Source organism: Peromyscus californicus, unplaced genomic scaffold, assembly GCF_007827085.1.
Source record: "Peromyscus californicus insignis strain IS unplaced genomic scaffold, ASM782708v3 Scaffold_2__1_contigs__length_46816999, whole genome shotgun sequence".
NCBI lineage: Eukaryota > Metazoa > Chordata > Mammalia > Rodentia > Cricetidae > Peromyscus > Peromyscus californicus.
Window position 1 is genome coordinate 33,007,687 of NW_026294540.1, and position 27,599 is coordinate 33,035,285.

Consider the following 27,599-nt stretch of genomic DNA (forward strand, 5'->3'; position numbering starts at 1 on the left):
TTTAAATAGGTGCCTATCACTAACAATGGTGCCTTACGCCCTGTCTCCTGTGTCTACTCAGCATGGCGACCCTCGGAACCCCTGCCCACTGGACTGCACAGTTGGAGCCACTGTCTGCAGAAACCCAACTCGGGCTCCTGAAGTTGCAGCTGAGAGCGTAGCTCTGAGGTAGAGAGGCGGCCTTGCATGCAGGAGGGTTCAATTCATGCATCACGAGAAACCGAAAACCCACAGGGGACAAAATTTCGTTGCGCAGTGCAACCCCGGAAGAGTCCATGGTCGGCCCCCACGCCCGCGCTCACTCTGCGCGCGCACACGGTTCGCCAGGCTCCACAGGGAGGTCCACATCCGGGGCTCTGTGGCCGCGGCACGGTTGCCATGGCAGCAGGGCGGCTGGCAGACCGCCCACGCTGAGGGCCGATCTCGCAGAGCCCGGGAGGCCGCGCAGCGCCGCCACTATGAGTCTGGACACCGCGGAGCTGGCTTCCGAGACGGTAAGGAGGCCCGGGGCAGAGGGAGAACAGGCGCATGGTGGCAGCCAGCTCCCGCAGGCCGATTGTTACCGCACAAGAGCCAGCCCCGGGCGTAGGCCGCCACCGTGCCCGCGCCCGCGCCCCAGCAGCCTCTAGCTCCGACCCGCGCTCGCGGAAGCCACTGCTTTCAGAAAGTCCCCAGGACCGCGCCCTCCCGCGCGCGCTGCGGGTCTGAGGCCGCGGCCGGCTGGTGACGAGTTCACCTCGTAAGTGTTGCTGAAGGCTGCACTCCAGTGATTCCTCAGAGCCATCCCACGCAAAGGAGAAGGCCTCCACCCCCATGGCCAACCCTGCACGGGTCAGAGGCATCTCTAGAAGAGGCGTGCCACGCCCTCGGTCTCCCGGTGCAGGGTGGACCCGCTGGCCCTCTGTGCGTGCTGGTACCAAGTGAACTTTGTGCATTCCAGTGGGGGCTATAGGACAGGGCCATGGGCTGATGTCCCCAATCACAAAGACAAGTAGGAAGAATTTGGTACAGGCCAGCGGGGACAATAAATGCAAAAGGCTTCGAAGCGGGAAAGTGCCATGTCCAAGGGACAGATAATACTCTGGGATAATACTGAGAAGGGGACTGAAGGGAGTAGGCAGGAACCTGGCTATGGGCAGAATGACTTATCAAGGGTCCAAGGGCCCGTGGAAGGTTCCGCACAGACTGAGGGACAGTGCTTCTGGTGAGCCGAGAGCAATTGGAATTTCCTACTAGTCCCTGCAGAGGAGACTTCCTGAGTCCTACCTAGTTTGGGAAGTCGGTCACTCTTTGCTGTGTGTGTGCTGCTGGAGACTGAACCCCTCATGCCAGGCCAGAGTGCTACTGATGAGCCTGCACCACACGGTCACTGGGGGATTGTAGGCTGAGTCAGACCCCTAGCCCAGGCAAGTGCTCTACGACTGAGCCATGCCCCCAGCCCCTCACTGGGCTCTCCCCCTTGAAGAAGTTAAAACCTTCTTGTGTTGTAATTACAAAGATAATGCATTATTCTTTCAGGACCTTTGGGAAGTTATCCATAACCTGGTGATCTACAAAAAGCCAATTAACATTTGTTGTATTTTTCATTTGCATTGTTCCCCCATAGGTTAGAACATCGTATTTCTATTGTTCTGTAACTTTTACCATTAAGGTTGTTGGCTAGCACTTTCCATATTTAAAAAAAAAAAAAAAAAGAAGATCTGACTTTGTATGTAGCCCAGGCTGGCCTCAAATTCAGCTTCCCAGATCCTGACTTGCACCACCAGGAGGTGTTTTCCTAAATGTAACCAAGGACTGGGAAGAAGGCTCCAGGGATAAGATGCTTGCCTGCACTGGGACAGAGTTCAGATCTTCAGAACCCACGTGGGTGCAGCTGCTGCCAGTAATCCCAATGCTCAGGAACTGGAGACAGGATCCCCTGGGCAAGCTGGCTAGCTAGACCAGCCACAGTTGACAAGCTCAGAGTTCAGCAAGAGACCTGTGTCAAAGTGGGAAGTAGTGAAGGAAGACACACGATATGTTTACACACACACACATGAACACACGCAGATGAACACACCAAATACATGTATACACACAAATATAAAGTATATGGGGGGTGGACTGGAGAGATAGCTCAGGGGTTAGGAGTAGTTGTTGCTCTTTCAGAGTACTGGAGTTCGGTTCCCAGCACCCATGTCAGACAGCTCACAATTGCCTGTCCACCTCCAGGGGATCCAGCGCCCTCTTCTGGAATCCACAGGCACCAACACACACACACACACACACACACACACACACCATGCTGTCAAAGGCACACAGTAGTCCTGAGAACCCACCATAACTCTGTGCATACAGAGTCACTCGGCCAGGCAGAACCTTTCATTCGCACCCCCACACACATACTCCTTCCTCTTCCTATGTGTGTTCATGAATGAAGGCCAGAGGAATGTCACATGACATTCTTCAGACATTATCTGCACACACAGGGTCTCACACTGGCCTCAGATGCACTAAGGCTGGGCTGGCTGGCCAGTGGGCTCCAGAGATGCACCTGTCTCTACCTCCAGCACTGGCGTTTTCCAGCTGAGGGATCCCCTTGCTCCCACCCCTCCTTTCTAACTGTTGGGGGACATTGGCTACTGCAGCATGGCGATGTCCCAAGCTTCCTGTGATGTCCCATGGGATGTGCTGGGTGGTGTGGCGGCAGCTGGGACAGGCAGTGTAGAAATGGGACTGACGGCCCGAGCAGGTGCCCTCCAGTGACCCTGTTTGCATTTCTTCCAGGGTGATGACAGTCTGTCCGCAATTACCTTTGATTCCGACTTTGAGACGGTGAGTGCAAGCAGGGTGGCAGACCCCAGGTCAGTGTTCCTTGGATGTGTCTGTAAAATAGTCTCCCCAGATGCTGGTAGGCCCCAGAGCACTGGTGCCCAGAGCTGCTTCTGGTGTAGAAATTTCAGTCTACTAGTTGAATTTAAATGGGAGATGTCAGTTTTAAACTTCTTACTTTTTAGAAATCAATTTCAAGGGCTCGGAATAGCTCAGTTGATAGAGGGTTTACCTAGCAGGCATGAAGCCCTGGGTTCCGTCTCTAACACTGCATAAACTGGGCACGGTGGTACATGCCTGTAATCTAGCATTTGGGAGGTGGTGGAGGCAGGAGGATGAGTTTAATGTCACCTGGCCTGGGCTACTTAAGACCCTGCCTCAAACAATAGCAGCAGCAACAACAAAATAATAATAAAAACTGAGGTTATCATTTTAAAGCTAATTATAGAAATTAATTATGAAGGGCTCAAGAGATGGCTCAGTGATTAAAAGCACTTGCTGCTCTTGCAGAGTCCACAGATGTGATTCCCTGTACCCACACGGAGGCTCACACTGGATCCCCAGAGTGCTAGGAGCTAGTCAGGAAAACTGGCAGAGGTGGTCAGACTAGGAATCACTGTAGAGCCACGCCCTACCCCTCAGTGGGGATTCTAGGCAGGTGCTCTACCACTGAGTCACACCCCAGCCCCTCACTGGGGGATTCTAGGCAGGAGCTCTACCACTGAGCCACACCCCAGCCCCTCACTGGGGGATTCTAGGCAGGTGTTCTACCACTGAGCCACACCCCAGCCCCTCACTGGGGGATTCTAGGCAGGTGCTCTACCACTGAGCCACACCCCAGCCCCTCACTGGGGGACTCTAGGCAGGTGCTCTACCACTGAGCCACACCCCAGCCGCTCACTGGGGGATTCTAGACAGGTGCTCTACCACTGAGCCACACCCCCAGCCCCTCACTGGGGGATTCTAGGCAGGTGCTCTACCACTGAACCACACCCCAGCCCCTCTCTGGGGGATTCTAGGCAGGTGCTCTACCACTGAGTCACACCCCAGCCCTTCTCTGGGGGACTCTAGGCAGGCGCTCTACAGTGGAACTTCACTTCCAGTGCCCCCTGGGGATTAGCTAGCCTCTTGGGTTCTTTGTAAGTTGTGCTGAGCAGCAAAAGAAGCATGCTAAGTACCCACTTAGGGATAAGCCAGTGAAGTTACCCTGAGTGTAGACTTGATTCCAGCTATCCATGAGCTCTGAAGGGACCCGACACAAGAAACCTCAACTGCATTTAGAAGCCTCACAAGCCCATTGTCCCCAAGGAGGAACCTGTGTTGTTATGTGACAAAACCTTTCCTGGGGAGACACAACATACATGTCTCCTCACCCCAGATAGGGATCCTACGACAAAGCAAAGTCCAGATACCACCAAAGTCCACCTTGGTGAGGGGTTACTTAGAGGAATATCGGAGAGAGGTCACTTGATAGGAGCAAAAAATGACTCAAACACAGCCGCATTAACCAAGGCCCACCCAGCATGAGTGACAGCTCACACGGCTGGGGACCTCGAGCACACTGCACACCCTGCAGGAATCTCAACAGATGGAGAATGTCCTTTCCAAGTGACCCAGGTCTTGGAGTCTGAGAATGACTTTGGCAGGGAGGAGCCTAGTGAGTATGGTCAGTTTCGGGGACTTCCTGGAGCTATTTTGAGTTGTTTACCTTTGTGCTTAAGGAGCATCCTGCGGGATGGGATGTTTCAATCTGGGAAGAAATTGTTACACAAGGTGTGTCTGCAGCTAGGAGCTCTCTTCTATGTCATAGGGACATGAGCCCAGGATCCTCAGCCCAGAGGTGATCCTGATGTCACAGGCCTTGTCTCTCTGGGGCATAGAGGACAGTGTTCCCACCAGAGGGGGAGCAGGGCACGTCACATGCTGCGGCCCTCACCCCCAGCCTGAATGGTACTTAGAAGGGCAGGTCACTCTCTAAGGCCCAGTCCTAGAAGCAGCAGAACCTTGTTCCCACTGGACCGCACGAGTGTCTGGTTGCCATGGAGACTGTTTTTCACATACAGTCTTGCTGGGTTTCTCTTCTTTAATGGGGATCTGCCATGAACTTAACTTACCACACCTGCTGTGGGCACACAAGTGCTCACCAGTATGCAGAGCAGGAATGAGGACAGTATAGGAGAGAGACCTCCCCCCACTTTTTTTTTTTTTGACTTTTCAAAACAAGATTTCTCTTTTGTATCCCTGGCTGTCCTGGAACTCGCTCTGTAGACCAGGCTAGCCTTGAACTCAAGATCTGCCTGCCTCCTAAGTACTGGGATTAAAGGCTTGTGCTACGATGCCCAGAGAGAGTGGCCTTTTTGGCTCCCAGCCCCTGGCCCTGGCCCTCCCATGCATGGGGCACACTCTGGAGTACCTCAGACCTCAGAGGTCTGCCCTGGCCAGGGTCCCCGTCAGGGCCTGTCTCTTCATGGCTCACTCAGCGTGGTGAGCTTTTCCAGCAGTGCCACTGAGGCCTCTCAGAATGCCCAGCGTGCTTCACATTGTTTCTTCTTTCTTCCAGAAAACGAAAAGAAAAGATTTTCACAAACCTCCTCCCACATCACCGAGTAAGTATGACTAGATAGATGCACTGTTCCCTCATCCCCACTGTGACTCTGCAGTGTGGCAAGAATGGTCTTTCCCCTGGGTCCCAGAGAAAGGGAAGGATGTTGCTTTTCTGGTGAGGGGACTCGGAGGGGACTCAGTGGTGCAGCTGGAGGGGAGACTCGGTGGCAGCAGGATTTCCTGAGTTTGTTTTGGGACCCCATCCCAGAGCGCTGTGCAGGTCACTGTCCCACGGAGCTGTCCCATAAGACTACTGCATGAGCAGGGCTTGCCTTTACTTCTTTTTGAGTTCTCAGGCCAGGGGACAGCTGAAGTGAAAGGAAGCCTGTGTGTGTGTGTTCACACACCCATGTGCATGTGTGCACACATAGGTTTACACACCCATATGCATGTGGACATGAGTATTTGCACATTGAAACCCCTAGGTGTAGCTTGAGTTTTCCTGCCTGACCCAGGGTCAGGGCAAATCTCTCTCACCTGCCAGTCCCACAGCCGCTCAGACCCGACCAAGTAAACACAGAGACTTATATTGGTTACAAACTGTATGGCCGTGGCAGGCTTCTTGCTAACTGTTCTTACAGCTTAAATTAATCCATTTCTATAAGTCTGTACCTTGCCACATGGCTCATGGCTTACCAGCATCTTCACACGCTGTTTGACATCGTGGCGGCTGGCAGTGTCTCTCTGACTCAGCCTTCCACTTCCCAGCTTTATTCTCCTCCTTGTCCCGCCTACACTTCTTGCCTAGCCACTGGCCAATCAGTGTTTTATTTATTGACTAATTAGCAACACATTTGCCATACAGAACATCCCACAGTACCTAGGCCCTGTTGTTCATCTTGTTTTCTGACATAGGTTCTCTCGTTAGTCTGGAACTCAGTTAGTTTAGACTGGCTGGCCAGTGAGTCCCTGGGATCTGTCCATCCTCACTTCCCCAGCACCAGGATTGGAGGCATGTGTTACCATGTAGGCTTCTGTGTGGACCCCAGGGATCACACTCGGGTCCCTGTGCTTGTGAGGCTGTCTCCCCAGGCCTCTAAAAGGATGCTTCTGACCGAGGATTTGCTCTCGAGCAGTGGATGGGCCTGCGCTGGGGAGGGGTGTGTGTTCCTAGATGGAAGGGCTGTGCGACTTTCACCCCTGTAGGACCGCTGGGCTTGTTCTGCTACCGAGGCCTCAGCAGGACAAGGACAGCTTTGTCCCTGTCCCTAGCGTTAGCTTAGGGAGGCAGCATTTATTGATCAGGACAGTGATGCGGAAATAGGGTTGATCTGGTGCCAGCAAGGCCTCCTGATGTTGGGTGTCACTGTCACCATGCTCCAGGGCTCAGTGACCCGTGTGTCAGTCTGTGCTGGAGTCTCGCTGACAAGTGTGAAGTCCTACACTTGTTATCCCAAAACTATAGGGACCTGACCTTTCCGTGTGTGTGTGTGTGCGCGCGCACATATGACTTCTCTGTTTTTGTTGAGACAGTCTCATAGCTCAGGCTAGCCTCAAAATCACTCTGTAACTGAGGATAACTATGTATATTATATATGTGTGTATGTATATATAATATATATATTATATATTAACTGTAAAACCAGATATGGTGACATACATCTATAGTTTGACTAAATATGCTAGGCCAGACTGCAGATATCGCTCAGTGGCAGACCATCTGCCTAGAATCCCCAGTGAGGGGCTGGGGTGTGGCTCAGTGGCAGACCACCTGCCTAGAATCCCCCAGTGAGGGACTGGGGTGTGGCTCAGTGGTAGAGCACCTGCCTAGAATCCCCCAGTGAGGGGCTGGGGTGTGACTCAGTGGTAGAGCATCTGCCTAGAATCCCCCAGTGAGGGGCTGGGGTGTAGCTCAGTGGTAGAGCATCTTTCTAGAATCTCCCAGTGAGGGGCTTGGATATGACTCAATGCCCCAAGTTCTGTTTCAAGATGGTTAGAAAAGAAAATCTCTTGAGGGGCTGGATTTATGGCTCAGTGGCTAAAAGCACTTTCCGCTTTTCCAGAGAACCTGCATTTGGTTCCGGGCACCCACTTGAAACTGTGTGTAACTCCAGCTCCAGGGGATCTTATGCCTCTTTCACTGTGACTGCACTCACCCACACACAGACATACATACCTCACCAGTCATTAAAATCATAAAAATAAATCTTCAGAAAGCAAAAAAAAAAAAAAATAAGAGTGTCTCTTGAACCCAGGGTTTCTATCAATATAGGAAGACCTCACCTCAAAGTCAGTCGGTCAGTAAATAAAAATCATTATACTTCTTGGTATTTGCCAGCGTGTGTTCCTCCTGGAGCGCCCTCTGCGTGTTGCATTTGACCAGTTTTTATCTTTGTAAAGTGAAGGTGTCGAGGCACAGCGACTCCACAGCTGTTAAACTGCATGTTACCTCCCCAGAGTCACCTTACTACTCCAAGCCCAGAAAAGCGGCATCCTGGCGGTCTCTGAAGACAGCAGGGAGCATGCCTCTGAGCAGCAGAATGTCCTTGACCCCACAGAAGCTGTGGATGGGAGCCTCGAAACAGGGTACGTGGCTCTCCTGTGGAGGGTGCTCCGGCTTAAGACAGAGTTTGGGAAATAGCAGATGATTTGAGACAGCGTGTATGAGCGTGTGGTTTCAGTGAGCTTGTCTTTTATCTTCTCCAAGATACTGAACATGTCACTGGTGGGCATGGCTTTTCCAGGCCCACCTGAGGACACTCTAGCCCCATTTGATCAAGGTTATTTCAGCGCTGCCCAGTGACAGAGGTGTGATGGAGCCTTTTCCTACCAGCTTGCAGGAGATGAGTGTTAAGGTTTCTGTGAGCTGGTCTTTGTCACACTGGAAGCCTGAAGTGGGAATGTCTACACCAGGGAAATGGGTTCCCTGGGTTGTGAGCTGCTTGTTAGGCATTTACCAGTATACTCCATCTCCTGGCATCCTCCAACCTTGGAGCATGATGAGAGATAGAGCTTCGCAGACTATATGCTTGTACCTGTTAAACCCATGCACATTCAAACCAGGAAGTGTGACCCAACCCCTGAGCTCCATGCTTACCTCGGAGCACGTGTGGACCCCCCCCCCCCCCAACTGCACTCCTGACCACCTGACAGAAGCCATGAGAGCAAAGAGGGCAGACCTCAGGCGTTCTGGCAGCCATGGTGAGCATGCTCCCAGGAACAAGGCCAGGAGAGCAGAAAGGAAAGCCTCTAGCAATTGAGGGGTGAGATTTTTTTGGCTTTATGCACGAGCTCCATCTGTAAGACATTCTAGAATGTTCTGAGGGACAGTGATTCATGAAGAGAGTCTCATAGCCAAGCCATCGTGTCACCCTCCTTCAATAGAGTTACATTTAAGCTCCTTGGGTGTGGGTGGGCTGTGTGTGTGCTGTGGCATGCATGTGGAGGTCAGGCATTCCCTTCCTGCCACCCTGGGGGCCCTGGGTGGAAGTCAGGTCTTGAGGCTTGGTGACAAGTGCTGTTACCTGCTGGTTCCTGGTTTGTTCCTTACTAGTGTTTTCCCATGGGGCCTGTTGGCCTCTCTGGGCCTTCACCAAGAGGAACAGCTCTCCAACATGGTGAGGCTGGCTCCATGTCCCTCTGAACCAAATCTATTGATTAGGGTTATGGTTTAGGCTTATTTGGGTATTTTGGATTTATAACTGGTTACGCATCATTAAAACCTCCATAAGTGGAGAGCTGGCTCATGGGGTTAGAGCACTTGCTATTCAAACAGGGACCTGAGTGCAGATCTCAGCACCCACGCAAAAAGCCAGGTATGTTCCCAGTAACCCAGCATTGTGGTGGACAGAAACGGGAGGACCACCAGGGCCTTCTGCCTGCCAGCCTAGCACTGGAATCGGTAAGAGACGCTGTCTCAAGGGAATGAGGCAAAGAGCCATAGAGCAGGACTCCAGATGTCCTCCTCTGGCCTTTGCATGAACACAGGCTCAAGACACACACACACACACACAGACAGACACACACACACACACACACAGAGACACAGACAGACACACACACAGACACACACAGACACAGACAAACAGACAAACACAGACACACACACACACACACACACCCTCAGTCAGCCAGACTGGAGGGCACTCTCTTGTCTCCCTAGTACTCAGAAGGCTGAGGCAGGAGCATCTTGAACTGTAGGCAGTCTGGGCTATCCAGCAAGACTCCTCGATCTTAGCAAACAAACTAGTATGGTTTTATTAACTCTCAGGTTTCCCTCCAGGCATAACAGAGGTCCTTTCTACTGTCCCAGGATGTCCTAAGAGGTGTGTGTGTCTTCCTCCAGGTCACGTCTCTGGGACTTGTGTCTACAGAGAGAAGGAGGACATGTATGATGAGATCATGGAGCTGAAGAAGGTAGGGTCCCCTCTGCGCCTCTCTGATAGCCTTTCTGACTGACTGAAAGTGTCAGTCACGTGGAGGCCACGCCCTGGCACTGTACTCTAGGAGCTGGCTGTCCTGGGAAGGGAAGGCCTGTCCACCAACTGCAGAAGAGGCGGTGGGCTCACCAGGCATGGTGGTGCTTGCCGGTCATCCCAGCACTGAGGAGATAGAGGGGAGAGTAAGGTGTTCAAGGCCAGCTGGGCAACATAGTAAATTCAAGGATAACCAGGGATACATGGGACCATGTCTCCTAAATGTAAACACGCCAGCTGTGCAGCAGCAAAAGGACCCCCTGAAAAGGACTTGCAGCCCCTCTGTGGACATTCCCAGCTGAGGCAGGGCTGCCATTGGAAGTAGTGTAGAGGGGTTCCTGCTCTGCCTGGGAGACCACTAAGTGGATAGCCCCCAACAGTGAATCACTGTTATAAGTGGTACCTTGTAACAGTGGGAGCCATAGTTTTGGGCTAGAAACAGGCCTCTGGGGAAATGACCCTGACTTTATTTAAACTCATTGTTGTAAGTTGGAGATCTGCGTGAGGGGAGTTGGAGACATAGTAGTAGACTACTTTCAGAATGTGCATGGCACAGTGTTCCATTGTGGAACAGCAGAGTGCTGTGTAGAATCAGTCTCACGATAAGGGCCTCAGAGTGTGGCTCAGTGGTGGAGCCCCTGCCTAGAATCCCCCAGTGAGGGGCTGGGGTGTGGCTCAGTGGTGGAGCCCCTGCCTAGAATCCCCCAGTGAGGGGCTGGGGTGTGACTCAGTGGTAGAGCACCTGCCTAGAATCCCCCAGTGAGGGGCTGGGGTGTGGCTCAGTGGTAGAGCACCTGCCTAGAATCCCCCAGTGAGGGGCTGGGGTATGGCTCAGTGGTGGAGCCCCTGCCTAGAATCCCCCAGTGAGGGGCTGGGGTGTGACTCAGTGATAGAGCACCTGCCTAGAATCCCCCTGTGAGGGGCTGGGGTGTGGCTCAGTGGTAGAGCACCTGCCTAGAATCCCCCTGTGAGGGGCTGGGGTGTGGCTCAGTGGTAGAGCACCTGCCTAGAGTCTCTCAGTGAGGGGCTGGGGTGTGGCTCAGTGGTAGAGCACCTACCTAGAGTCTCTCAGAGGGGCTGGGGTCATGGCTTAGCAGTAGTGTGCCAGCCAAGTACACACAAGGCCCTAGCTTCAATCTCAGAACTGCAAAAAGTAAAATTAAATAAGAGTTGACTACAGGATCTTGGCCACAGGTGGATGTTGGGAGCACCTCTCCCCACACACAGCTGAGGGCTAGTATTCCTTCATTATTATTATTTTTTTTTAATCGTGTGTGTGTGTGTGTGTGTGTGTGTGTGAGAGAGAGAGAGAGAGAGAGAGAGAGAGAGAGAGAGAGAGAGGGAGGAGAGAGAGAATGTGTGTGCCCCTGTGTGCATGTGCGTACAGAGGTCTATGGAGGCCAGAAGAGGGCATTGCATCCACTAGAGTGGGAGAAATAGGCAATTTTGAGTAACCCACTGAGGGTGCTGGGAACCCAACCCAGGTCCTCTGCAAGGGCAGTATGTGCTCTTAACTGCTAAGCCATCTCTCCAGCCCTGTGGTATTGCTAAGGAGCATCAATCAGTCTGTGTTATGTAGTATGACAGACGGAATCAAGTAAAGACTTTGGGACTTTCCAGGGCCAAAGTTCACAGTCTTAAAAGTATTTCTCAGCTGTTTGCCATTGGTGTTAAATGGGAAAGGTGTCAGGTGCAGTGCCTTTTCCTGCACCCACGAGTGTTGGAGTGACCCTTATGGGGTTGAGACAGGGTCTGTCTGTATAACAGCCCTGGCTGTCCTGGAACTCACCCTGTAGACCAGGCTGGCCTCGAACTCACGGAGATCCACCTGGCTCTGCCTCCTGAGTGCTAAGATTAAAGGCGTGCGACACCACTGCCCAGCTGTTGTTTGTTTGTTTGTTTGTTTTGGCCCTGCCCAGCTTTTTAAAAAATTTTAAAAAGATGTATTTTATTTTTATCAATGTATTGTTTTCATGTACATCTGCAGGCCAGAAGAGGGCATCAGATCCCATGGGTTCTGTGGCATGGAAGGTTGTAAATTCTTAATTGCTGAGCCATCTCTTCAGCTCCTGTAACACCCTGGGCTTTAAAAACCTCTTTCAAAGCCAAGTGTGGCTGTAATCCCAGCAGTTGGGAAACTGAGGCAGGAGAATTGCTGCCAGGTCTAGGCTGGCATGGGGTGTTAAGACTCTAAAGAAAAAGAGAGAGAAGGAGCCTCCCCAACTCACGGATTCACTGTACTTATGCAGACTGTATGAATGTGGCCCTCCTTTTCTTTGTTTTTGGTTGATTGGTTGGGTTTTGTTTTTACATTTATTTGTTTTGTGTGTGCATAAAGGTAAGAGAATGACTTGGGGGAAGAACAACTTCCACTCTGTGTGTGTGTGTGTGTGTGTGTGTGTGTGTGTCCATCCTGGGGATTGAACTCAGGCTTGGTGGCAAGCCCCTTTACCTGCTGAACCATCTAGGCAGCCCACCTCCTTTTCTTCTGCAGTCCTTACATATGCAGAAAAGCGATGTGGATCTGATGAGAACAAAGCTTCGGCGCTTGGAAGAGGAGAACAGCAGGAAGGATCGGCAGATAGAACAGCTTTTGGATCCAGGTCGAGTAAGTCCCAGGGCCCACAGAGGCCTCTGCTGCTGCTGGTGCCAGTGGTGCTGTGGGAAGCAGGGGGAGGAAGAGCCACGTGACCTTAATGTCTCCGTCTGCTTCCCACAGGGCCCAGACTTCGTTCGAACCCTGGCCGAGAAAAAGCCCGACACTGGTTGGGTGAGTAGAGCCGCCTGCTCTAAGGAAAGCCTTCCACTGAGATCAGAGTGGAGCTAAGGGAAGGGGCATGGGCTCAGAACTCTCTGGAAGTGTTGTTCGTAGCGTCAGAGAGGTCACAAGATAGTACTTTGAGGTACTTCAGAGGGCAGCAGGAAGGTAGAAGACACGCCACGTCATCCCAGTGAGGCCTGCCGGGGAGAGAGTGTGCAGCCCTGGCTTTAGTCTCCAGAGCAGGGCCTGGGAGGGAACCTGAGTTAAATAAGAAAATAGAAGGAGGCACTTGGGAGTTCAGGGTCAGCCTCTGCTCCGTAGAGTTAGAGGCCAGCCTGGGGGACATGAGACCCTGTCTCAGAATACAAAAAAACCCTCAACAACAACAACAAAAGCAGGGTCTCAATGAACAACTTGAGAATTACATCCAAACCACAGTTTCTGCTTTAAGACAGGGTTGGGAGGGTGTGGAATATGTCATTGTCCCCATGAGTCAGGAGGGTGCAAGGAGTAAGAGAGCGGTGGGTTAATGGGCTGGACGACATGAAGAAATGGTAGCAAAGCCTTCAGACTAAAGGGGATTGCAAGAGTGCCCCAAAGCGGGGCCTTAGGTTACAGCAGTGTTCTCTGTAGGAGTATGCAAAATGTCTGTGGTCACCAGGGATATTCCAGACGTAAGATCTGGGAGATAGGACCAGCAAGGCTGGCATCAAGGCACTTGCCACCAAGCCTAATGGCCAGAGTCCCGTCCTAGGAATCTATATAGAAGGAGACTTCAGTCTCTGGAAGTTGTCCTCTGACCTCCATATGAGGGCCATCGCATGCATTCTCCACCCCAACCCTAACATTAATAAATGCGATAAAAATATTTTAAGAGGGGTTGGAGATTTAGCTCAGTGGTAGAGCGCTTGCTAAGGCCCTAGGTTTGGTCCTCAGCTCCGGGGAGAAAATAAAAATGTGTGTGTGTGTATAAATATATATATATATATTTAAGAGTCTGGCTGAGCAGTGGTGACACACGGCTTTAATCCCAGCACTCAGGAGGCAGGGGCAGACGGATCTGTGTGAGTTCAAGGCCAGCCTTGTCTACAGATCAAGCTCCAGGACAGGCATCAAAACTACAAGGAGAAACCCTGTCTTGAAAAAAAACAAACAAACAAAAAAAAATTTTAAGAGTCTGAAAATAGCAGATATATAACACATCGTATAGAAATACACATTTAGCATAAATGATTAAAGACATTCTGTGTTTAGGACTCAAAGTCAACACCTACCTAACACTTGCGAATGGTCAGTATATGACCACAAGAAAATACTTATTTAACAGTGTCTTGCTATGTTACCCAGGCTGCCCTGGAACTTGTGGTCTCAAGCAGTCCCCAGTGTCAGCCTCTCAAGTGCTCAGACCACAGCCCACACTGCTGACTCAAGAAAATGTCTTTGTTATTGTTGTTTTTGAGACAAGGTTTCTCTGTGTAGCCCTGGCTGTCCTGGAACTCACTCTGTAGACCGAGCTGGCCTCTATCTCAGAGATCCACCTGCCTCTGCTTCCTGAGTGCTGGGATTAAAGGTGTGCACCACCACTGCAAGAAAATGTCTTAGAAAACAACAAATCCTGAAGTTGTGACTGTACAGCCAGTGTGTTTGTGACCTCATTTCATCTTCTGGAAGAGGGATCTGTGTGTGTGTGTGTGCGTGCGCGCGTGTGCGTGTGTGTGGTGCCTGTGTGCTACTGTCTACACCTCCCCTGTGCTGAGGTTACAGGGACACAGGCCTTGTTTGTGGCTGCTGGGGATCCGAATCCAGTTTCTCATGCTTCTGCAACAAGCACCTGAGCTACAGAGCCATCTCCCCAGCCCCTCATTTTAAAAGCAAGAAAAGGAAGTTCAGAGGTTTACCCAAATCTGGCTCCTCCCTGCTGTTCCCAGGCTCGGGGAAGGCAGGGATGGCGGTTGTGGTAGACTTGGCTTCTCATCTCCCCAGCACTGCATACTGGGAGGAAAGAACTTATTTTAAGTTACTGAGTAAAACCTTAGCACCATAAAGCAACAGGATTAGCAAGGATGGTGCAAGCCAGATTTGGCAGGGCCTAGATAAGAAGAGCAGTGCTCAGAACCTACACCCGAGTGTTAGTGTTGGCGAGGCCTGCACGTCGGGACCCAAGCACCGGAGCCTGCTCTGTCCTGCTGCTCTTGATGGACTCACCCGTCACCTACCCAGGGACGATGATAGCTGCCCAGTCAGCAGTTTGCAAAGCCATCCTGAGTGGTACATAGCAGCCTCAGAATACTTCGGTTAATTGAAAAGTATTTTTATATTTGTCTGTTTATTGGAGGGGCACTTACATACCAAGGTGTACATGTGGAGGTCAGAGGACGGTTTGTGGGAGTCAGTTCTCTCCTCCACCCTGTGGGTTCCAGGGATCCAACTTAGGTCATCAGACTTGGTGGCAAGGGCATTTACCCACTGAGCCATCTTGCCAGGCCCCACTGGTAAGCTTTTTAAAGAATATTTTCAAATTCCAGCATAGTGTTGCAGACTTACAACCCCAGCATTCAGGAGATGGAGGCAGGAGGATCAGAAGTTCAAGGTCATCTTGGAGTAAAGAAGGATTTTAAGGCCAGTCTGGGCTACATGAAACCTTGTCTCAAAAAGGAAAAAAGAAAGTATATATCTAATAGTGTAGTATTAATTAAAATGTTTACTTAGGACATTGGAGGATGTTGTAGAATTCATTAATGAATGAACAGATAGTTCCATAAAGAATCCCTGTCTTTTTTAATTTTTAATTTTCTGTGTGTGGGTGTTTTGTCTGCATGTATGTCTGTGTGCCACATGTATGGCTGGTGCCCTCCAAGGTCAGAAGGAAGGGAGGCATCATGTTCCCTGGAATCGGAGTTAGAGATGGTTGTGAGCTGCCACATGGGTGCTGGGAATTGAACCTGGGACCTTTGGAAGAGCAGCCAGTGCTTTTAACTACTGAGCCATCTCTCCAAGCCAAGCCCTGTATTTTTATTGTTCCAATGCCAAGAGTGTGTATGTGTGAGTGTGTGTATGTGTGTCTGTCTGTCTGTGTCTGATGTGTGTGTGTCTGTGTGTAAGTGTGAAGTTGGTTCAAAGTAGCAATTGTGAGCCAGTCCTGGTAGCCCAAGCTTGTAATTCAGCACTCAGGAAGCTGAGGCAGGAGGATCAGAAGTCAGACACCAGCCTGGGCCACACAGAGAGACCCTCACTTTAAAAAAGTTGTTTAGGTTGTGAGGGAAATAGCTCCCCAAGGAGACATGAAGACGGGAAGGCTCGGGCCTGGTGGAACAGCCCCTTGACCTTGGGCAAGGACTTGCTGGGTCCCAGTGGATCCCAGGCACAGGACAGCATCCCGGTTCCGGTGACTTCTTTGTTACTAAGCAACTGACTGTACATGCAGCCCTCTCGTCCAGTTCACAGTGTGTTACCTAGGACAGCTGCCTCAGGGCTCTGAGGGTTGGCTGCTGCCCTCTGACCCTGCATCTTGCTCTCCCAGTCACTTACTCAGCACCCCTCAGTGAGGGAGCAAGTTGATAGAAAGAAGGTCGAAGGCTGTAGGGTCTCCCAGGAGGGGGTACCTGACTATCCTGGGGACCCCGCAGGCCGAGCCCTCAGTGGGTGGCTGTGCTGAGGTGGTGGCCCTCTGCTGGCAGGTCATCACCGGGCTCAAGCAAAGGATCTTCAGGCTGGAGCAGCAGTGCAAGGAAAAGGACAACACCATCAAGTACGACCTGAGGGGCAGGTGGGAGGTCCCCAGTGTCTGTGGGCGCTGCGCTGGGCCAGCAGAGACGGACCTCTCCCCCATCCACCCTTTCCTTGTTGGGTTTCTTCTCCCTTCCTGCCACGTCTTTGTTCAGACCTCAAACTATGAGAAATCTTGGCTCCTTCTTCCCCTGAATGTCATGGTGGGAGGCAAGCACTCTACCACTAGGCAGGTGCTCTACCACTGAGCCACACCCCAGCCCCTCACTGGGGGATTCTAGGCAGGTGCTCTACCACTGAGCCACACTCCAGCCCCTCACTGGGGGATTCTAGGCAGGTGCTCTACCACTGAGCCACACCCCAGCCCCTCACTGGCCTCGAACTCACAGAGATCCACCTGCCTCTGCCTCCCAAGTGCTGGGATTAAAGGCATTTGCCACCACCACCTGGCAAGGCTCAGCCTTTTCTTTAATTTGAATTCCCTCCAAATTTCATTAGGAAACAGCATTTCTCTTCAACTTTTTACTCCCCGATCCCCGTCAGTATGCAGTTCACCGCTGAGGTCCAGTGTGAACATTCTGGGTCTGGATTCCAAGACCTCTCAGCAGACACTGTGCTACGCCCCCAGCCTCATGACCCTGCATCCTCCCTGCTGCTTTCTGGTGTCACTAACATAAGGGATAATCTTAGATGTGGTTAAGTCCATTTCAGGGAAACAGGCAACCTGTCTGCACCTGTGGCCCTGTTCCTACAGCATTTCTGCCCCTCTCTTGTTTCTTGATGAAGTTGGCAATGTGAGTCTGGGTGTGTGCTGATTGCCTGTTTTGTGCCCTGAGCTCTGCTTTCTCCTGTGCCTTCTTTCTGAAGTGTGTGACATATTGAGGGCAAGGTGACAGTGCTGTTGGGGGCAGGGGAGCAAAGGATTTGCTTTTATTTATCTTTGTCTTGTTTTGAGACAGCATCATGCTATGTAGCCCAGACTGAGCTTAAATTCCCAGTCTTCCTGTGCCGGCCTCCTGAATGCTGGGATAACATGTATGTGTCACTACACCTGGCTCTCTGATTCTTCTTTATAAAGTGGGCTGTTGTGCTCTAAAAGTGACCCAAGGGCCAGGGTCCTTTGGTACCACTGACCCCAGTGTTTCAGGGTAGCCTTTCTTAGAGAAGACTAATCTGTTGATGGTGTGAGGCTCTTAGGGCAGTGGCTGGTGTGAGTGTTCCAGAAGTATGGACACATGGCGAAGGCCCATGCCAGGCTTCTCTTTCTCGTTGCTGTCCTATCTGACTTCTGGGAGTCCCTCCTCCTCTGCCTGTCCTGGGTGTTGTTAGTCCCACCATGTTAACTCTGAACTTGGGTTTCCAGCAAACTGCAGACCGACATGAAGACCACCAACCTGGAGGAGATGCGCATCGCCATGGAGACATACTATGAAGAGGTGTGTCCACCCTGCAGCATGTGGTCAGGGAGGATCCTGATGCCTGAAACCTGCAGCTGTGCATGCGCTCGGATGCAGTGGCCGTGCCGAGTCATCACAGCAAAGCCACAGCGTAGTTTTCTCTCCCTGCATGAAGCCAGAGTCGGGAGCCTGACTGTAGACTGGGGAAAGCTGCCCGCCTCTGTTGTGGTTCTGACACCTGCTCTTTGCTTCCTCGCAGATCCATCGTCTGCAGACCCTCCTGGCCAGTTCTGAAGCCACAGGAAAGAAGTACGATCGCATGTGGGGTCTCCTGTCTTTGTGCTGTCAAGGCTGCTCTGAGAGCCAGGTGGCCCTGACCTGCCATGGGCTCGCGTGCCTGCCCCCACCCCCACCCCCACCCCCCGCTTTTCTTGGCAGTTGTGCAGTGCTTACTGTGTGGGGTGTGTGTGTTGTGTTCATGTGTACACATTTGTGTGTATATGAACATGTGTGCACATAGGGAGACCACCAGTCAACATCAGCTATCTTCGTCTATTGATAGCTTTCCACCCTATTTTCTGAAACAGAGTCGCACATGGGACCTGGAGCCCCAAGTTTCTCCCGTCCATGTCTCCCCAGTGCTGGGATTACAGGTACACACTGCCAGTGCCTGGCTTTTAACTGGGGTGCTCCGGTCTTCATGGTTGTTACCACTGAGCCCTCCACTGTTCCTGATGGTCACATTGATGCGTATCTATTGGCCTTGTTACAGCCTCCTTTGTTCTTACTGCCTGCTGACACCACACGTGTCTATGCTCTGAGAGTGAACTGTAGATGCCCCATGGCAGCTTCCAGCCTAGAACTGGAGAGCACTGGTTTTCAGAGCAGGCTCCGCCTTACTTGTTTGAAATAAGCTTTTTGTTTTGTTGTTTTGCTTTTGATAATAATGTTTTCCCAAGTTGAGGTCTCCTTACTGTGTTGACTGCACCCATCTTTCCCAAATGCTACAAGGCCAAAATGCCAACCATCCTAGTACCCACACCCAGCAGCCTACAGTGCCTCAACTTCGGCTCTGGGGGATCTGATGCCGCTGGCCTCCACAGACACCTGCACACAGACGTGTGTGTGTGTGTGTGTGTGTGTGTGTGTGTGTGTGTGTGTGTGTAAAGAAAACAAATCTATCCATACCACAGGCTTGTACATAAGTTGCCAGCTCCAGGTGTAGCTGTCCTTTTTCTCCTTTGCCCCCAGTCACTGCAGACAGCCACTGGAAAACATTCTCTTAAAGAGCCATATAGGGCTGAGGAGGCAGCTGCATGCTAAAGCACTATTCAGTTGTGCAAAACAAAGCCAGGCATGTTGGCATGTGCACTGTAATCTCAGTGCTGGCGGGGTGGGGAGTCCAGAGGACCAAGGAATCATACAGCAGAAAGATCCAATCCATGAGACGTGCTGGCTGCCAGCCTAGCTCCAGGTTCAGGGAGAGACCCCGTCTCAAGGGAATAAGGTGGAGAGTGACAGAGCAGGATACCTGATGTCCTTCTCTGGCCCCGGTACCCATGCACACATGTACATACGCTGCACACACATGTGCACACACACAAAGACCAGATAAATAAAGTCAGTTCTGTTATTTGCAGGAAGTAAGTATCCTGTGACGTTCCAGGGATACTGAGTTAGTAAATACTGAAACACTGGTCCTGGGCAGTAGATTCAGGCTTAGGTCCCTGTGTTCATTTGTTAAATTTTCACCAAGGAAGATACTGAGATTGGTGGTGTGTGTGTTTCTCTTTAAAGAAATGTAATATCTATCATTGATTCACTATACTGTACAGTGATTTTCTAGGACTAAGCCAGAGGCCAAGAGAGCTGCACCACAGCCTTGGAACACTAGGCGGCGCTTGGCACCCTGTTCTTGGCACTTTAGTGCCTTATTTATGTATGTATATATTTAAATAAATACATGGTGGTCCTGAGAAAGGAACCTAAGGCCTCCTGTGTGCTGGGTAAACATTCCCCCCAACTGTGCTGCATCCCCAACCTGCTCCTTGGCCACTTTATACTCCAGCACAAAGTACAAAAAAAAAATAAAACAGAGGTCATCCTGGTAACACACCCACATCACAGCAACACTCAGGAGGTGAAGGCAGGAGGATCCTGAGTTCCAGGACAACCTGGGATACATATGGAGACCCATTTTCAAAAATGGGGGGCACTGGGGATATAACAGTTGGTAGAGCACTTGCCTGGCATTCCTGTGTCAAAACAATTAAGTGAAATAAAAACTGGAATTGATTCTGTCAGTGGAGTTACCATTTCACTAATACTCATGTGTAGAAGCCAGAACCTGGGAAGAAGCCATGTTCCTGTCTTGAGATGTTTGTGAGTCAGTCTGGAAGTGTGACCCTCACCTTGTCACTTGCTTATCCCTAGGCCCATATTGGAGAAGAAGATGGGTATGAAGAGGCAGAAGAAGATGAGCAGCGCCCTGCTGAACTTGACCCGGAGTGTGCAGGAGCTGACAGAGGAGAACCAGAGCCTGAAGGAGGACCTGGACCGCATGCTGAGCAATTCTCCCACTGTCTCCAAAATAAAGGGTAGCTGCCCATAGGCCACTCACAGAGGGAGACACAAGGAGACAGGTCATGTCTTATTCTGTGGTGAAAGATAGGAATCAGGCCCCATTCAAACGTGGAGAACTTGGCCACAGGCCTCACAGCAGACATAGCCCCTTACCTGTGTCAAAGGGCTTGTCAGTAGGACGGGTGCTCCACACTGGTCCAGGGAGAGTCCAGGTAGCCTGGGCCCGCGGCTGTGGGTATGTAGGAAGAGATTGGTTCTGGGGCTCTAGAATGTGGGGCCTGCAAGAAACGAGAGGATCGGAGAGCTGCAAGCTCTGGGTCTGTTGCTTTGTTTTGCAATACTAGGGATGGAACCCAGGACTAATGGGGACCAGGGGAGGGCTCTACTGCTGAGGTGCACTTCTGGCCATAGGCCCCAGGGCTTTTTGTCTGAGCTATGGAGGCAACAGAGGTGACCTTTTGGGGAGGGGGAGTGGTTGAGATCTGAGGCAGGTACCCGCCATGCTGGAGAACTGGATGTGTTGGTCCCTGGCAGAGAGACTCAAGTGATGGCACCCTGCAAGATGGGCGCTAGAGAAGAGCAGAGCCGAGTCTTAAGCCTGGGGCCTTTAGAAGGTTAGGTAATGAGGGACAGCTAGTAACGCATGGTCAGCAGTGGCAGAGTGACCGCATGAAGGCCAGGCCTTGAGTGTCTGAGGTGTGACGAGTGAGACTAGCATTTGGAGTTTAGCAAAATGAAAATCATCGGGCTGGGGATGTAGCCTAGTGTGCATGGAGCCCCAAGTTCGAGCTCCATCAACTCATAAACCAGGCATGATAGAGCATGCATCTCAGTACACAGGAGATGGAGGCAAAAAGATCAGAAGTTCCAGGTTGTCCTCAATTATATAGGTTCGAAGCCAGCCTGGCTCACATGAGATAAGAAACTCTCGGGTGACAAGCACCTGCCCCTCTGGTGTCTGTGGCTTGGCTGTCAGTCTGCAGTGGGAGGCTGGGAGTCCATGTCTGGGAAGAGTAAACCCCATTGCCCTCCTTAGGTTACGTGGACTGGAGCAAGCCCCGGCTGCTAAGACGCATTGCAGAGTTGGAAAAGGTAAGGCAGGTCTAGTGTCTCATCAGGGTCTGCCTGGCTAAGGCCTCTGTGTGATGTAGTGGGGATACAGAGTTGCAGAGTGAGATAAGTCACTCAACATATATAATAGGGGTGCTCAGCAGGCCTGACCACATACGCAGGAAAGACAATACTCCTGCAGGTCTGGACAAGACTTGACGTTGGGTCATTCACAGCCCTCATTTTATAGAGGGCCAGGCCCAAGAACCCATTCCTGGGCTTCCTGTAGCCATAGACCATGAAGTGCCTGTGTCTAACCTGGTGCACGCATACATCTGCAAATCCCAAACTTTCATATAATACTCAAATTCTTAGCAATCTCTTCATCTCCACTAGTGACCAGCAAACATGGGAGGCTAGCTAGCAGTTCCCCATCCCCCAGCCCCATACCAGCCCCACAGAGGAGTCTGGTTCTGGGGCACCTGTCCATCCTGTTAGGATCTTGAGATAGAATGCCAGGGATATAACTTAGTGATACACTGCTTACCTAGACTCTAGGTAGGGGCAAGGACCATGACTCAGTGGTAGAGCACCTGCCTAGACTCCACAGTGAAGATGGGCGTGTGGCTCAGAGGTAGAGCACCTGCCTAGAATCTTCCAGTGAAAGGCTGGGGTATGGCTCAGAGGTAGAGCACCTGCCTAGAATCTGCTGTTGAAGGCTAGGTGCATGACTTGGTGGTGCAGGATTGCCTAGCATGGGTTGCATGCCCAGTATTGAAAGAAAAAGTTGTGGGCCAGAGTACCCCAGTTGTTTGGCACAGCTGTGCAAAGCCCGAGGGAGAATGTTTTCAGTACAGGCAGGTACTGACAAATGGAAACGTGGAAAAGCAGACCAAGCAGAAAGGGAAAGAAGTTCCTGTGTTGTGAAAATACTTTATAGGTAAAGCATGCTGGGAAATAACAGGAAACCAGGTGCATCCAGAGACCCAGTAGGAAAGGCCTAGGGCGACAGGAGTCACTGTCAGACAGAACTAGACCTGTTTAACATCAAGCCCAAGGGCTGGAGATACCCGAGTTCCAATGTCTGCATCCATCTTGCCTGCCTCCCTCCCTGGTGACCTTTATGGTAGAGTGTTGGTAGTTCTGACCCATAGTCCTGCCTCTGGGCCTAGCCAGCACTCTCCACTTTGGTCTTGGCTTCTGGGAAGGGAGCCTGCTGACTTGGCCCCCACAGTGAAGCTTCTCCCACATGCTGGAGATTGGCTGCCCCTGAATCTCACAGAGGTAATGTTAACAAATGCCTTCATTGCCTCCAGAAAATGAGTTCTTCAGAAAGCCCAAAGCCATCTGCTTCAGATTTGGTCAAGCCAAATCCCCTGGTCCGCTCCTCATCCAATATCTCAGTGCAAAAGCAGTCGAAAGAGGACCAGTCCAAAGAGGACCAGCCCAAAGAGGAGGATCCGTCTGAGGACCAGGAGCATCTCCAAGGAACCGTGAGGATCCTGAAGGGGGAGAGGAGCGCACTGGAGGCACAGCTGTTGGAGAAGGGGTAAGTGCCCGGCCTGGAGGAGTTAGCACATCCCTTTTCACAGCGCTCACACCCCTACCACAGTCTCAGCACCTGGAGGGGTGGAGGCGGCAAGATCACAAGGTCAAGGCTAGCCTCTGTGTCTTAGTTACTTTTAAATTGCTGTGATAAAACTGTGACCAAGGCCACCAGCCCTGCCCACCTTGAAAGCTGTTGGAGGTGAAGGGCCTCAGGCCCCATCCACCTGGAAAGATGGTATGGGAAGAAACACCTACTTACCGCCCCCCTGGGAAGTCCCGGGGCCCCCACCCACCGGAATGCTGGTTGGGAATGCAGGCCTTGTCCCTTCCTCTCCCCTTCTCCCAAGCACACCCCCACCCTAGCAGGGCCTGATTGAGAGGTTAGGGTCTCGAGCCCTGCCCGCTCAGGCCCTGTCCATTTGAGAGCTGGTTGGGAGATGCAGGGCCTCGGCTTCTGCCCACCCATGAGCTGGCTAGGGATGCTAAATTTTTGGTCCCACTCAGGAGCTGACTGGGATTGAAGACCTTAGCCCTGACTGCCTGGGAGCTGGTTGGGGATGCAGGAGTCTCAGGTCCCACCCTCCCAGGAGCTAGTTAGGATTGCAGCCTCGTTCAGCTGGAGAGGTTAGGATGGGAAGTTAGGTAAAGAAGCAGATTTTGCCAGGTATAGCATGTGCCTGTAATCCCAATACAAGGGGGGCTGAGCAGGAGGATCTCGAGTTTGATGTAAGCCTGGCTACATAGCGAAACTCAAAAACCCAAGGTCTGGGGATGTGATTCAGTGTACAGTACTTGCCTAGCATGTGGGATGTAATTCAGTGTACAGTACTTGCCTAGCATGTGGGATGTAATTCAGTGTACAGTACTTGCCTAGCATGTGGGATGTAATTCAGTGTACAGTACTTGCCTAGCATGTGGGATGTAATTCAGTGTACAGTACTTGCCTAGCATGTGGGATATAATTCAGTGTACAGTACTTGCCTAGCATGTGGGATGTAATTCAGTGTACAGTACTTGCCTAGCATATGGGATGTAATTCAGTGTACAGTACTTGCCTAGCATGTGGGATGTAATTCAGTGTCAGTACTTGCCTAGCATGTGGGATGTAATTCAGTGTCAGTACTTGCCTAGCTTGTGGGATATAATGGATGTAACCATGGTACAGAACTTGCTTAGCATGTGGGCCACCTTAAATTCAAGCCCTAGAACCATGGGGTTGGGAGAAGGTAAAAAATGTAAAGGTTCAGGGCTGCCAAACCCTGCAAATTGTGACCCATGTACAGAGCAGGGTCCCTACTTGCCTCATGGCCAATTTCATATGCATTGATGAGAATTGATGGTGAGTTCCTTGTAAAAAACAGCATTTCGTGGAAAGATTTTTAAATCATGATGGTGGGCCTGAGAGCAGATAAAGGAACTTGCTACCAAGCCTGATGGCCTGACTTAGATCCCGGACCCACCTGGTGGGGAGAGAGAACCAGCTCGCCCAATTTTCCTCTGGCCTCCACATGTGCAAGTGCGCATGCTCATACACAGTATATATAGAAATAATTTAAATCATGTTGGTCATTTTGAAGTGCCTTCTGCATTTTCTATCAAGCTGTCATTGCTGCAAAACAAAACAATAAAAAAACCACAGTTCTCACCCCAAGGGGGTTAACAGTTTATTCTGTAGTTATCTCAAATATCGTGCTCCACCGTGGTAGCAGTTTCATGAAGATTTAAAATAACAGAACAAAGAAAGTCCTAAGTCAGGGTGATTTAGAATACACTGGTGGAAGCCACAGGTAGGTGGGTACAGTGGAGTGGGGAAATCTCCACTAAGGCTTCAGGTGCTGTCTAGGGACATTCTTTTTGTTTGTTTTGTTTTGTTGGTTTTGTTTGTTTGTTTGTTCTTTGGGTTTTTTTTTTTTTTTTCGAGACAGGGTTTCTCTGTGTAGCTTTGGAGCCTGTCCTGGAACTCACTTTGTAGACCAGGCTGGCCTCGAACTCACAGAGCTCCACCTGCCTCTGCCTCCCGAGTGCTGAGATTAAAGGCGTTCACCACCACTGCCCACCCTGGGGACATTCTTAGCCTTTGGGTTGGTGGAAACCAGAGGTCTACTTATACCTTCTCAAAGGATTTGCCTAAAAGTCACATGGATGTTAGGTAGGACACAGAGGTGGGCATGAATGGCTGTTTAGGACTAACAGGTTTCAGATAACTTGGCTTTGGACCTGTAACATTCCAACTCTGCACAATTACAGATGTTCTAATTGGCCACCCCTGTGAAATGTTTAACACAGGGGGATGGGAGAGATGTCTCCGTGATTTAGAATACTTGTTGCTCTTGCAGAGGACCTGGGTTCCATTCCCAGCATCCACACAGCAGCTCATAACATTCCATAACTCCAGTTCCAGGGAATCTGACATGCTCTTCTGGTCTTGCACATGATGCCGATACATGAGGCAAAACATTCATACACATAAAACAAAGCATGTCTTTTTAAAAGTTTCTTACTGTCTAGCATAGGTGTGGGAGCTGTAGTTCACACCTTGCTATGTGACAGTCACCCTGCTGCACACTCGAGGAGGAGGTCATTTAATGTGGAAATGAGCCGGGACCTGGAGAAGTGGGGTCACCGGAAGTAAGTGGCAGGACTGAGTTTCAGACCGCGTCATCAGGGCTGAGTATGTGACGTGGTGCCACCCATACCTTGGTGCATGCTCCTGCCCCAGGGCTTGGTGTCAGCAGTGCCCCAGGCTAAGCCAGAGCAGAGCAGGTCCTTCCTGGGTCCAGATACTGCACCGAGGAAGGTGTTGTGTCGCTTGACTGTCCTCTGTCATGTTGAGGTCTCTGTCTCGGAGTAGAACCATACCTGTTTTTGCTCATGTTGACCCCATCCTGTGGCAGTCCCTCTTCAGTGATGTCTGCAGCACAGTCAGCACCTCCAGAGGTGCCTGGCACTGTCCTCAGGACCAAGGGCCTGTGTAGATTCAGTGCCTAGGGAAGGAAGCAGGGTGACATGGTCCGTGAAGCATCCTTCAGCTGTGCTAGCCTTGGGTGGGATAGTCTAGTGATCATGGAAATGTCTGCTTGTGTCTCTCAGTGTGGAGATGAATAAGCTGCTACAGGCCAAGATCGACTTGGAGAAGGAGCTGGAGATGGCCAGGGAGGGCGAGAAGGAGAGACGGGAGCAGGAGCAGGCTTTGAGGTAAGTCCACTGGTTATTCAGTAGTGTTTTGACTTCATGTTTTTGTACAGGATCTCACTGTATAGTGCAAACTGGCCTCAGTTTGCAACTTTGCAGCTTCAGCCACTCAATTGTCAGAACCACATTTGCTGAGATCACAAGCGTGTATCCTCACACTGGGATGCCCCGGTTTGTTGTGTGACAGGGTTTCATGTACCCGACTCTGACTTTGAACTTATTGTAGCCAAGAATGACCTTCTTATTCTTCTTCCACCTTCCAAATGCCAAGATTACCAGTGTGTGCTCCCATGCTGTTCTGTGTAGTACTAGAATGGACCCCAGGACTTCCTGCATGCTAGGCAAGCCCTTTACCACAGACCCCTTTTCCAACTCTGATGATACTTGGTGTATCCTCAGCCCTGCCCTTGAACAGGCTCTCACAACACAGGTGACAGTTTGGAAAGCCCTACAGTGACGTTGCTGGTGACCATCAGTTACCAGAAGCCGGTTCCTGTGGTCTGTCCCTACGCAGCACTGCCCGGACCACCATAGGACAGTTTTCCCACCAGATGACGACTAAGGGTCATCTTTTCCCTTTGCACTGCAGAGAGGAAATTGAAGCCCTCACCACCAAGTGTCAAGAGCTGGAAGAAGCTAAGAGACAAGAGAGAGACTCCACCACAGCAGGCACTCATGAGGTACCACAGGGCTGTGTTGTTCCCTCGACTTTAGGCATGGATGGGGCTTGTCACCATTGTCTTAACATGCCGCTTCTCCATGATCCACCACCTGTCACTTGCCCTAATGAGCTCCATAACCCGGATGGTATGTGTAGATGCCTCAGGTGGCCTTGGGTCTTAGGCAGTTTGGACAGGATAGGTGCAGCTCTGAGGAGGCAAGAAGACCAGAAAGGAAGGAGGAATAGCCCACTCCTAATCTGCATAGATGTGAGTTCCAGAACATGCTGCCTGGGCAGGTACCTTGCTGCAACCTCCCTGTCTTCTGTACCCCTGTATTTGTTTTTGTAGGGCTGGATAGAACCCAGAGCTTTATATATACTAGGCAGTACTGTACCACTTAGCCACACCCCAGCCCCTCACTGGGGATTCTAGGCAGGTGCTCTACCACTGAGACACACCCCAGCCCCTCACTGGGGGATTCTAGACAGGTGCTCTACCACTGAGCCACACTCCAGCCCCTCACTGGGGGATTCTAGGCAGGTGCTCTACCACTGAGCCACATCCCAGCCCCTCACTGGGGGATTCTAGGCAGGTGCTTCTCCCTTTTTGTCTAAATAAAAAGAAAGATTTTAGCTTTTACGTAGTAAGACTATATACAATAAAAACAATTATCAAGTAAGAATTACATTTACAATATTCAGTCCATTTGCATTTGGCAAATTCAGAGAAAATACTCCATTATCTATCCAATCTGGTTGAGTCCAAAGTTGTGAGCCTAATTTATTTTCTATCCTAACTTGCATTACCAACCCAAAATTATCTTTTTAGACCTCAAAACATTTTTAGATAA

General features: G+C 51.0%; 1 protein-coding gene across 5 annotated transcripts in view; it reads left to right on the plus strand.

Moving 5' to 3' along the window:
* Window positions 1-324: 324 nt before the first annotated feature.
* Window positions 325-27,599, plus strand: part of Iqce (IQ motif containing E) — a 43,900-nt gene continuing 16,625 nt past the window's right edge. For 2 of the 5 annotated variants that reach the window (XM_052754203.1, XM_052754205.1), the window contains exons 1-15: window positions 329-494; window positions 2,767-2,814; window positions 5,372-5,417; window positions 7,813-7,941; window positions 9,701-9,771; window positions 12,325-12,438; window positions 12,550-12,600; window positions 16,269-16,339; window positions 17,681-17,753; window positions 17,974-18,023; window positions 20,148-20,311; window positions 21,334-21,389; window positions 22,664-22,896; window positions 25,986-26,090; window positions 26,677-26,767. In XM_052754203.1, the coding sequence (XP_052610163.1) occupies window positions 459-494; window positions 2,767-2,814; window positions 5,372-5,417; window positions 7,813-7,941; window positions 9,701-9,771; window positions 12,325-12,438; window positions 12,550-12,600; window positions 16,269-16,339; window positions 17,681-17,753; window positions 17,974-18,023; window positions 20,148-20,311; window positions 21,334-21,389; window positions 22,664-22,896; window positions 25,986-26,090; window positions 26,677-26,767 (1,338 nt within the window). In that variant the 5' untranslated portion in view covers window positions 329-458. Of the gene's footprint in view, window positions 495-2,766; window positions 2,815-5,371; window positions 5,418-7,812; window positions 7,942-9,700; window positions 9,772-12,324; window positions 12,439-12,549; window positions 12,601-16,268; window positions 16,340-17,680; window positions 17,754-17,973; window positions 18,024-18,301; window positions 18,368-20,147; window positions 20,312-21,333; window positions 21,390-22,663; window positions 22,897-25,985; window positions 26,091-26,676; window positions 26,768-27,599 lie in introns of all 5 variants that reach the window. The other 3 variants (XM_052754201.1, XM_052754202.1, XM_052754204.1) reach the window with 3 other exon arrangements.